The sequence below is a fragment of the Pseudoliparis swirei genome, chromosome 20 (assembly GCF_029220125.1).
Source record: "Pseudoliparis swirei isolate HS2019 ecotype Mariana Trench chromosome 20, NWPU_hadal_v1, whole genome shotgun sequence".
NCBI classification, from domain to species: domain Eukaryota; kingdom Metazoa; phylum Chordata; class Actinopteri; order Perciformes; family Liparidae; genus Pseudoliparis; species Pseudoliparis swirei.
This window is the reverse complement of record NC_079407.1, coordinates 14,864,237-14,876,262: the sequence shown is the minus strand read 5'-3', so window position 1 is coordinate 14,876,262 and position 12,026 is coordinate 14,864,237. Positions and strand designations below refer to the sequence as shown.

Below are 12,026 nucleotides of genomic sequence, written 5' to 3'. Positions count from 1 at the left end.
TATTGAAGGTATCTGATAGCTGTGCCTTTTTATTACACAATGTTGTATCTGCTTAATAAGGACAAATCCTTCAGTGCACTACAGGAGAGGAAATACCTGACAAACTAATAAGTAAAAATACTCTCCTGCTTGGATTATTTTCAACCTATCAAGCCGTGGCTGTTTAGGGTTTTCCAAAAGATAACAACTTGTCCCCACAGATGACTTTTTTTCTGTCTTCTCTGCGTCTCTTCCTCCTGACAGGGGCCGGGAGTCACTGAGAAGGTGAAGGCTGCTCCACCACACTGCGACTGCTCATATAACTGCCGTTGGGTCCGGGACTGTGAACCGCTCGCAGGCTGTTTACCATGGCGTCTAGTCTGACATGTACAGGTGTTATCTGGGCCCTACTGTCCCTGCTGTGCGCCGCTGCCTCCTGCGTTGGCTTCTTCATGCCCTACTGGCTGCTGGGGACGCAAATGGGCAAGCCGGTGTCCTTTGGCACGTTTCGCCGCTGCTCCTACCCGGTGAGGGACGAGGAGAGGCAGGCCACGGTGATGCTGGAGCAATGCGGCCGCTACGCCTCCTTCCTCGGCATCCCGAGCCTGGAGTGGAGGATCTGCACGGTGGTGACGGGGGTGGGGTGCGGCCTCCTCCTGCTGGTGGCCCTCACAGCTCTCATGGGCTGCTGCATCTCGGACCTCATCTCGCGTACGATCGGCCGCGTGGCCGGCGGCATTCAGTTTGTAGGAGGTGAGTTGATGTTTGTGTGTTTGTGTGTCTCTCTTCTGACTGTGTGCTGTGGTTGGAATTCTGAGGAGATAGGAGGCCTATCAAGTGTTGATCTCTCAAGTCACATCCGTCCTGACGGTTCGCTTTGCATTGAACGATTCTATCGAACTCTTGGGATGTGTAGAGAGAACTGTGAGGTTTTACTGGCTGTGATTAATTTATCATCTAACATGGTTGGTTCGGGATCACATTCACGAGGGAATGAGGAGGTGTAGAAATCTTAAGAACCGTGAACATTTCACCGCAGGCTCGTTTTCTTGGCCCAGAAAAGCTGTTGTTTCCTCACACTTGGCTCCACAACGATTGGAGCCCGGCTGAAGATATCGGGTCAGTTTACATTTCTTAGCTCCTGATTGCAGATAAATAAATAAAAATATCACACATGTGATTCTGCTCCGAGTAAACGTTTGAAATAAGGTTTTCAAACAGAAATACCCCATTTACAAACTGAATTGTTGATTTCACATCAAGTGTGTTGGCACCAAATATGTGGCTTTGCTCTCAACTAAAACAGCTTGGATTATTTTACTTCCACTCTTATGTGTGGTAGTTTTTGGCATCAATGCATACCTTTTTTTAGTTTTTCTGTTCAACTGATGAAACAATGGAAAATCCAGCCAACATGCCGAAAAATATGTTGTTGACTTGATCCTTTCGAGTTGCAGAGACGCCCACACCCGTCCTCCTGCTCTTTGCAAAAATGGGAGTTCTAGTCATATGTCTTTTTGTTTAGTGTGTTTGTTTGATGGCGATAAGCAAAGCAGCAACGTTGTTCGGCTAAGCGAGGTCTAAGCGAAGGCTTCCACTGAAACTGCAAGTTTCTCCGGCCCTCATCAACTCAAAAGCATTTGCTCTCATACTGCGGGCTCACCACCAATCCCTGTCTCTTCATCCGAGCTTTAAAAAGTAATGTGACAGAAGCAGGTTGCAGGCAGATTTGACAGCTGACAGTTAAAAAAAAAAATATATCTACAGAGAACCACCACAGCGTGTCATGTCCTAGTTCTAGCTGCTTTTGGAACGTCAGTATTAATGATGTATAATATGGAGTATGATGAAGGTGAAGGCTGGTTGGCTTATTCAGAAATGTGCACTTTTATGTAAGGAGAGCCCCTTTTAAGCTCACAGCAACCCCAAACATAGAGTTTTACAGCAAGATGCTATTTTTGGTTACAGGATTTTTAAAAATCCGGTCTGTTTTTCTTGCAATTTCTCTCTTTCTTAGACCCACAAATCCAGCACCGTGAATGTAGATGGAGGGAAAGCGGAGGAAGGTGTTATCGAATACAAGGGCCACCGCTCAGTTCCTTTTAACTTGAATGCTGGCGAGCTAAAGGGCAGAGATGTCTCTGAAGGGCTAATTGGAAGTGACACAATTGGGAAGCTCGATGGGCCCCTCTGTGAATTGTCTACCGCTCGCAAAGAGTGGAGAAATCTCTGGGTCAATTGTGAGAGAAAAGAAGAAGGAAGGGGGAAAAAAACCTGATTATTGAAACATTCTGCACTATTCACTTCCTATTAACTGAGAATCTCGCTGTGAAATGAGGACCTGCTGGTGTGTGTTTGTGTGTGTGTGTGTGTGTGTGTGTGTGTGAGGAGGGGGGATGTGATCAAATCTCAGCAATTAGCGGGAACAGTAAGAGGGAGTAAATGAGACTATTTATTTCGTATTAGCCAGATGAATAAAACCTCATGGTTCCCGGTCTGATGCTGGCGTCTTCCTCCTCTTGTGCTTCCTCTGCTCCTATTGTTGGCCACTAATGAAGAGTGTCTCACCAGAGAAGCTGGGGCCTCTGGGCCACCGGAGGATCACATCCACTTTAATATCTCCCTGTAATTTATCTCAATCCCATAAAAATAGATTAGAGCAGAAAGGGTTTATCAGCATGTTATCTCATTACTTGCAGCACAGACTGAAACTATTGCTGCTGTTGTTGTTGCTCCTGTTGTTGTTTACCTCTTGTAATTCTCCTTTCTCCCAGTTTGCTTCTGGGCAAGTTGTTGCTCCAGCGCTGGTTAATTGCTAATAGCAAAGGCCCAGATTCCCTGTACGGGCCGGAGAGTTTGCGTCTGAGTATGAGACGATGAGACGGTTCTGGCTCACAAATCAAAGGCCTGAGCGCTCGGTGCTGCTTACACTGAACAAGCGCCTGCGTGGTCATTTCTTGTCTTCGTTATGCAGCGGTGCGGAGACGGGAGGTTCAGACATTGAAAGATTTTTTACTTGGATTTGGTTGTTAGGGATTTTGATCCCCTCCTCCCCTGTAGAGTCTTGCCTTGTCTTTCGGGTTGCTTAAGCAGAGTCTTGCACAGAATGGGGGGGGGGGGGGGCTGTTTAACGTTTGTTTTCCACCGGCTCGATACAAGACCTCAGTGGACCTATTAAAGTACTTTGTATCTCCCCTCGACACAGGAAGCTGCCTTTTTATTTTTTTATTCCCGTGTGTCTTTTGTTGGTGTTTATTTTCTCACTGCTGTCCTCTCTGTGACTGACAGGTGGTTTTGTTTTGACATTTTGCTCTTTGATCGCCTCATGATGACTGACACTTTGACGGGCTCTGTGATTGAATGACTGGTCGGCTCCATTACCAATTACATGGGGGAGGACTATTTTTACTTGATACTATTTCTGATTGGTGGGGGCTTATAAAAAGGCTGGGAAACCAACTTAAAATGTCGGTGGTGCAGTTGGAGTAAAGAGAAAGAATTCTAGTAGGCAGCAGTCAGTTTGTGTGAAGCGTGCTGAAAAAGAGACAGTCAGGGCTGAGTGATTTGTCAAAGAGAGTGCTTTAAATAGTGGTCTGTGCCATAGTTAAATTATGAAGCCACGCTAAAGTATAATAATTTAGACTTCTAGAGCACTTTTCTAGTACACAAAGATGCTTAAGTATATATATATATATATATAGTATCTGCACTGATGTGACGTCATTGTTATATATATTTTGTTCTGGAGGTGTCCGAAGTTTCCGTGATGTCCATTTGGTAATGTGAATATGTGAAGTCAGACCCAGTTTCTACACCCCGTTACCCTTTCAAACCAATCAATCAAATACAACTGCCATGATCCACAAGTTCCAAAGGTTGATTAGCAGCATGTAAAGCTCAAATAACATCACAAGTCGCATTCGGAGAGGCAGTGGTGAAGCATTGTTCTAAAACATGACTTAAATCTCCCAAAGATATTGCCTCGACCCGCGGAGAATGTCCAATGGTCTGAGATCACTTGAACTTGAAATGTCAGGCGATATAGCTGCTGGATAGAGGCTATATCTTTTTAATGAGAAGGTGCTGAACCGCCGCATCCTTTAAATTGAAGGAGAAATACCAGGACAAACAATATGATGCAATAGAGGCTGCACTATGGCCTCTCAGGGAGTGTGTTGGGGCAGCTTGTACGGTGCAAGCGGAGGAGTGGTGTCAGCGGCTGTGGTCTCAGAGGAGGTGCAGACTTACTGTATTAGGTTTTTATGTCCCGAAGGGATGGGGGGGGAAGAAGTTTAAAACAGCCCAACGCAGCATATTTTACTGCCATAAGGGAAGGTTACGGTCAGCAGGGAATCCATACGATCTAATTGTGTCTGTCACTGTTGGGAGAAGTACCGAGAACTCTTCGCAGTTTTAACAGAAATGTGCAATGCATAAAAGCATTTCTTATTGATTCGAGACATTTAATGTCTATTCCATACAATTGTACCCCTGGGTTCTGACAATCCATTGATGAAATTAGATGAAAAATGTGGGTTTTCTTCCACATGCCTTGTGATGCTCCCACGTAAAGCCTTTTAGAGATGGATGACACACTTTTCATTTATTTGACATGCATTTATGCTTCCGGGTAGGTTTGCCCCCCAGCCCCCCCCTTGCCCCAAAGCAAGGATGGAGCGTTGGGCGTGTTTTTTTTTTTTTTTTGACCTTGCGACTGTGTGTCTCTCTCTCTGGCTCCCCCCCTCCTCCTCCTGTCCTCCTTTTTGGGGACAGAGCCCTCGCAATACACAACCCCAGATTGTCATCAATCAACTCAACTGATGACAATCAGACACTTCTGAACCACACCCCCGCTCCACCCACTCTGCAGCCGAGCTTAAACACCCCCCCGCTGCCACAGACGCGCTTTCAAAACGTGTGAATTGGATTATTTATTTTTTTGACAGTTTTTTCTTCAAAGTGGAATTGAAGATCTGAGTGTGAAAGCCACACCATCATTTAATAAGATTAGATGAAACGTTATGGGGCTGGTTTGTCTGAACAAAAGGACATGAGTGTGGGTGAGACTACGCAATGCGCTGGGTTTATAGCCTCCATATGGTGCACGGGCCTGTTGGCCGCGCTGGTTGAACACTTCCCCCCACCTGCCTCCGGTGAAGCTGCAGTTGATCTAAACCATCAAATAATTGGCAGCGTTGCCTGCTGGGAAAGCTTCTCCGTTTGTTTTGCTGGTTGATTGGCTCTCAGCATCTCGTTTGCCCACGCCGGTGTGCGATGTCAGTAAATAAAAATATTAAGCCGCAGAGAGGATGAAAAGCACATGAAATACCTTCAACTCCGGGTCTGTCTCACTGAAGTAGTGACCTGTTACATGTAACACAGCATGCTCGCCATGCGGTGTTCAAATGTAATGTACCACATCGGCATGCGCTACCTCACAATGTACGTCAAGGGCACGGGCGCGAGGGACACATTTAAAGACATGGAAATAAATTACGGATGGTCTGCAATTTTGGCTTCCGTGATGTTGCCAAGGGCTATTTGGCACATGGGCGTGTTGTCCTGTTGGAGAGCCACACCACCACAGCCGGCAGCTTTGTCCTTGTGTCGGCTTTGTGAGCTCCTGCCAGCTGGATCGCGCCCAGTCCCAGAATGTGTGTTTCCACTCCCCTCTCGCCATCAGCACTCGTTTTCAAGAGGTACAACTAAATAAAATCACATCCGCACGAGGAAGGCTTTGGGATGAAGAGCTCATGTTTCCTTGGGGGCAGAGGGAGGGGGGGGGGGGAGATTCTGTCCGGGACAGTGGCTCTTGACAGCGATGACTGTTCGCGAGACATTTCCTCAGCGATGGATGAATATTCCCTGAAGCGCCTTTTTATCCTTTTACTTCCAAAAGCATATCTGTATCCTTTCCTCCTCAAAGGCCTGCAGGTTTGATGTGACGATGATGGACGACACTGTCTCATCCGTCATGTCGGCATTGCATAAAACTAATGAGATATAATATATTTGAGAGGAGTCACTACGGACACAAGCCTCGTGTAATATTTTTTGGAACGCTATCTCGCTCTTCATCGCACGCGTTTCCGGCCACTGATAGTGATGAAGTGGACGTCTCTTCCTCCGGGTTGATTGATGACCTAAAGTGCAGAACCCCGGCAGCTAACGTACAGTTCCCTAAACCCCCACCAACATCACCACGAGGATGTTTGGAGTCGGAGCGAAGGATCTGCATCACAGGCAGTCTATATGCTCTATCTTTCTCCTTCACCCATCACTCTTTTTCAGGATAAGCTCACACCTCCTTTTCTGTCCCCCCGCCCCCTCTCCCTTTTTCTCTACCCTTTCGGGTTCCAGTATTATTTCCAATTCTTTAACTTTGTATTACAGCCTTGTTTCAACTTTCCCCAAATTCTACTTTATGTCTGCCCCTCTGTGTCCTTCTTTTCTCCTTCTCCATCTTCTTCCCTCCCTCTCCTCCTCCTCCTCCTCCTCCTTGCAGTGGGTGTGACCGCTGTCTGTCATAAAAGACAGCGAGTGAACAGATGAAGAAGGAAAAAAGAGTGAGACAGATACGTAGAGAAACAGGGCGGAAAGCCCAGCATCAACAGGGATTTAGTTTTGTCAAACAGGAAGTCTGGGCAACCAAAGGACAGACAGAAGGGTTATTTCAGTCTTCTCCTCTGTTGGGTCATTGTTTTCACTGCCGTAGCAGCAGGCGCGCTGCAGATCGCCTCTTTTTGTATCACTCGGAACAGAACTGTTCCAGAAAACGTATCTTGTGCGTTTGTACTTGTTCTTGGCTTTAATGCAGCTATAAAACACTGAGCCAGTTGTGGGGAATACATGAAATTGGGATGTTTTTAGTTTGTGCATGCTGGTTAGACAAAATGAGCACAACGATTTAGCCATGCTAGCAACTAAATGCTAACATCAGCATTCCTACACCATCACACTTGCTATTTAAGTGTCGAATGTCTTGGCACTCAGGAAGCGGATTCACTTCCTTGTGAAGAGTTTGCTTGTTTCCTGAGATAATGATGTTCTCCTCCTCCTCTTCACACGGAGCGCAGCAGTCAGAAAAGTAATTGCTAACACATAGCGCTGACACCTAGAACAGTGAATCTGTGTGAATCAGCGCTCAGGCAGATGCTGAACAGATGGTGGAGGCGCCGCTCTTCTGTATCTTTGGTGACACACATCGCGGAGGGCATGTTTGGTGTCAGTGCACTCGCCGGTAATCACAGTGAGCAATACTTGAGTCACAGGTAGGGATAGGCCGTACAACAATAAACCCCTTTCAAGTAATCTGAGCCATTTTAGGACTTGTTAAAACCCCGCTGTGTGAACAGAAATGCAAAGAGAGAACAAGAGAAAGAAAGAAAAAAACAGTTTTCCTGAACTTTCCCACATTTTCGTCTAATTCGAGATGAAGAAGATGGAAAGCCCACATTTGACCTGTTAGACATCTCGGAGGGAGTCAGAGGCCATGAGTCGCCTGAATAAATGAATACTTATGGATTGAATGGATTGGGCCGGAATCCTTTGGGATGAAGTAGTTTGCTCAGTATGCATACCCTGCTTTACAGTCTCAGAGGCACCATGCTTTTAACACTACAGTTAATGATACCCTGTTCCCCCTAGTGAGGGGGAATGTGGGGTCAATACTCCATTTGTGCTGCCATCTCGTAGGTCAAATCGCAGGCCAGCCAAGAAATAGAATACGAGCTGGATTTGTGAATAAAAATGGCAGCGTATAATAGCCGGGAGGGGAGTTTAATTCTGGCATAAGAATCCACACTAATTGGCTGTTTTTCGATTATTTTGCCTCAAACCATAAATACATTATACTGTACACTTCCCTGTCCTGTCCATGAGAAAAACCCTCTTAAGAACAAGGAAATTTTTCTCCTTTTCGTCACTAGCATTAGGAGCTGCAAGAATAGCCAGAGCCCTCATGAGCGGTAATGCGTGGAAAAGATTTGCCTCGGTCTCCGGGTGAATTATATCAGGGTCAGTGTGCAGCTCCGGGTGAGAAGCATCGTCTCTCAGTTGGTCACTCGAACACATGTGGCTGCGAGGACAGGTGAAGGTGGCGTGAACGGCAGCTGGAGATCAGATCAGAGGAGGACGGGGGAGTGGTGGGTCACCTGTGCACGTGCATTTCCTCGGCCTGTCGGATCACTTGGTGGCGGGGCTGCACGTGTGAAAAGTCTCTTAAAGTGTGAAGATGTTGTTTCCTGTGTCCATATGTGTTTGTGTGAGAGTGCTGGTAGGTTAGCCTGCATGCCGCTGAGTTTATTAATGTCCCGTGCACTGGGGCCAGGGCCTGCCTTCACTGTCTGCCCAAAGTAATGCTGGGAATTTAGGGTAAATATATTCTGGTGCCCCGCCTCCCCCCCGCTCCACCAAAACTCCCCCACCCGCAGAACCACGACCAGTTTAATGTGAGGCTTTTAATGAGTGCGCTTGCATGTGTTGCACAAGAGAAAGTCTCACACTTGAATACATTCCACTGGTTTCCTCTTGTTGTCGTAACAGCAGCGGGCTACAATCTATATTTAGCTTGTGATCGTGCTAACGGAGGCAAGGATTTTCCGTCATCAATTCATCCCATATAAATTAGAGGCAGTAAGTCTCTTGAGGGAGTGAGCGTTTGTGTGTTTTAGTGATCAACACAAATATGAATTCCCTTGAAGGAATGGGATGTGCATTCTGGGCTTTTTTCCCGCCTTGCAGAAAACAAACCATCAAAGGCGCCTTGGTGGTGTAATAAGCAAAATGTCACTCCCGTGATTATCATAAAAGGACAGCCCTGTAATTGTGCTGCATGAAATGATGTCCCTCAGTTTTTATCAGGCTGACACAAGCTCCATTTTGTGGCCCACGTCTGTGCTTGTGGAGACCAGGGAGGGTTTAGTGTGTGGTGGGAAGGCGACACACTGTGATTCCAGTTCTGCTTTTCTTCCCAGACTCTCATTCCAGCTGCTCAGCTGCAGTTGGGTGGGCTCTCCCCCGTTTAGGATTTGGTTTCCACAGCAGCAGGGGGTGCAGCCCCAAAGCAGACAGAGAGAGAGAGAGAGAGGGAGGGAGGATCAACATTTGAAGAAATCCCCCGAGTCTTCTCTGTTAGTGTTCTGTTGCTGAAGATAAACAAGTTAAGCAACAAGTTGCCTTTTAGATACAAGAAACAGCCACCAGCATTCTGCTGATTGGAGTTCAGTCGGCTCAAAAAGCAAATTGTGACCCTCCGCGTGGAGATTGTATGAAAGACTCAACAACTAAACGTCACTTTGTTGCCTGGCCTTCCTGTGTGAACCCAAACGAGAGACGAAAAAAACTAAACTCCGCAAGAAAGAGTCTAAAGTCCGGCGTTACCCCATCTAGCCATCAAACGAAGGCTGTGAAAGTGCGCTGGAATAAGAGGGCCCATGAGATGGAACGCCCGTAAGACCGACTGGCTGGATGTATTTTGCAGCTTCGTGAAAGCATAACACAAGGTCTCTGGAATGCTCCATCTCGGAGAGAGCTATAAACAGGACAGCAGACGTGCTCTACCCATATTTGTATGTGTTTGAGAAGATCAGCAAGCGCTGATGCCCTTATATAGGGTTGTTATGGGAAAAAAACTGTTTGGTGGAAGAGCTGCGCACACCTGTCTGAGGTTGGAAAGCTGTTGTAGAGGAATAGAATAATGTTGGAGTAAAAACCTGATGGATGAGTTGTGTCAAAGGCAGTTGGATGTATTGTAGGTGGTGAGAATGGTATCGGCAGCAATAACGTATGTCTTTCCTCACTTGCCCTCCACGCCCGCTCCGCCTCCTCCTCTGCTGCTTTCATACCCTTTTATTACCCTGAGTCACATGTTCTCTTTTCTGTCTTCTCTTCAGTCTGGCTTGACCCGTGTACGAGATCAAAATGAAAACCGAAATGACAAACACAACTGTAATGAAAAGGCTGCAAAAGTTCCGCTGCTTTCCAAAAGGGGAGCATGAGAACAAAGGTGCTCTTTGATCCAGCAGAGTGACTTTGCTCTCTGCACTAATTCTGTCTCTGGACCAGTCTGAGCCCCCTGGTGTTGTTCTCCCAGGCCTGACGAGCCAACTACACCCAGTTCCTGGCCCATAGGCTCGCTAGGGGGTCCCCATGGCAACGTGGGACCTGGCTCTACTTTCTGTCGCATCAGAATACGACAATATTTTTCCACGGGAGTGATTTGAAGTCACTCTTTGGCCGAACCCAGGGCCTTTTAATCACATATTCCAGCTATTGCTCGAGCTGGCTCACAAGCTGCTCTCTCTCGCGGGTGATGGTGTGGATGAGTTGAAATTATTAAATGTGACTTATTCTCTGGCTTTATAGACTCGCCAACATAATGAAAATGGCAGTCATCATCAGTGTGTGGCTCCAAGATAATACAAACACTGACCTCCATCATTTGCATGCTTTGTCCCGTCGCTTTCATCTACAGAAAGAGTCATCTAATGTCATTCAGAAGCGAAAATTGGATCACTTTTTTTTAATGGCAATGATTGTGCTGTTCCAACATCTGAAAGAAGTATTGATTTGTGTTCTTTTAATGAAACAAATGAACCTCAATTTCTTACGCCACACCTTAGTGCCATTGCAGGGGGAAACTAGAATAGAACCTCAAGGTCAAGAGACACGACTAAAGACAAAGGTGTCTCCTGTTCCGGTGAAGCAGAGGGGAGTGATTACACGTGGAGCCCAACCCTTGGGAGGTGAAGTGTACTGTTGCGATGCGAGTGGTATCACTCACATCTCCTTATCTCCTGCACCGCCAGCTAAGACTTGATCATTAGTGAATGTGTCACTATCGTGGCCGTCCTGATAGTGCTCCTCTAATGCGCGTCCTTTCGTTGGCATTCCCCTCTGGGCAACACCCTTGTCTGCCTCCCGCGGTTTCCTGTCTCGAGCACGTAGATGCAGGAAAGGCGGAGATATGGCTCGCATTAGAGCATTGCCAGAGGTGGCTGCTCAAATTCAATGTGGCTCTCTCACAAGGCACGCATTCATGTGATCATTTCCGACAAATAAACGGATATTTGGCTGACTGCTTGTTATAACAACATTCAGTGGCTGGCTGAACTCCTCTGACAAGTCCAGAAGTCAATCTTTCCCGCCATTGCTGGATCTCTGAGAGATCCGTTGGATCAGGAAATGAAGTCCTTCAAAGCGGTTCTCCTCAACGTGTTTCAGCCTGACCGATGGGCTTCGCCATCTGACATTTGAAGATAACCACAGAGTAAGTGGTTGGCCGTAGCATTTTTAAAATAATTTACTTTCAAACAGAAAGCACTCGGCCGAATGGCTCGCAAAGAGGGAGATAATAGAAGGGGAGAAGTCAGGCACTCAGGCCTGCTGATAAAACAGCAGCCACACATCAGAGTGGACAAATACTAGGTTGTATTATTTTGATCGCCTCCTTGATATCCGATTTTTGATTTCACGTCACATCCATGTCTTTCTCTTGACCCGCCCAGAATCGAAACGCTACCCAACATCAGCTTCTTTTTGTTCCGCCTCTGTAACTGCAGCAGCTCTCTGAAGTGAGGTGACAGAGGTGGCTATTATAGGGGGAAGCGACTCTGACATCCGTCATCCAGTAGTTGCACCACTCCCATCACCCATGAACAGCAGCGACATCAAGGTCAGTCTGTAAGCCATCCGGTAAAACGACCCAGGCTGCATGCACAAAATGTCAATAGATTCAGAGACGGAGACCATGCCATATCATTCTGGGTTTTGGCCACGAACTGTCCATTATTATCTCAGCATCTTCTATTCCAGCCTCCCCTGTGTCTGGAGCTCTGACATCATTTAGCTTCCACTTCCCCGGGCAATGAAGTTGAAGATGAAATTCATTATTACAAGAGATGAGAAACAGCTGAAAAGCATGTGGCCTTACTGTTGATATGTGCTGGAAATGTCCTCTAGAATATGAGCAGGATTATATAATGTATCTCGGCGGATGTTTCCCATGTGACCAACTTTTGGATCAAACTGTGAAGCAAGCGAGCTGC

At 46.7% G+C, this 12,026-nt stretch overlaps 2 protein-coding genes across 2 annotated transcripts in view; both read left to right on the top strand.

The window, feature by feature from the left end:
- LOC130210270 (serine/threonine-protein kinase Nek3-like) overlaps nucleotides 1-12,026 on the top strand; it is a 77,816-nt gene that overhangs the window by 29,695 nt on the left and 36,095 nt on the right. The gene's annotated exons all lie outside the window — the stretch shown is intronic.
- Nucleotides 1-12,026, top strand: part of LOC130210269 (LHFPL tetraspan subfamily member 6 protein) — a 39,550-nt gene that overhangs the window by 869 nt on the left and 26,655 nt on the right. Inside the window, exon 2 of the mRNA XM_056440301.1 lies at nucleotides 244-732. Within this exon, the coding sequence (XP_056296276.1) occupies nucleotides 348-732 (385 nt within the window). The 5' untranslated portion in view covers nucleotides 244-347. The remainder of the gene's footprint in view (nucleotides 1-243; nucleotides 733-12,026) is intronic.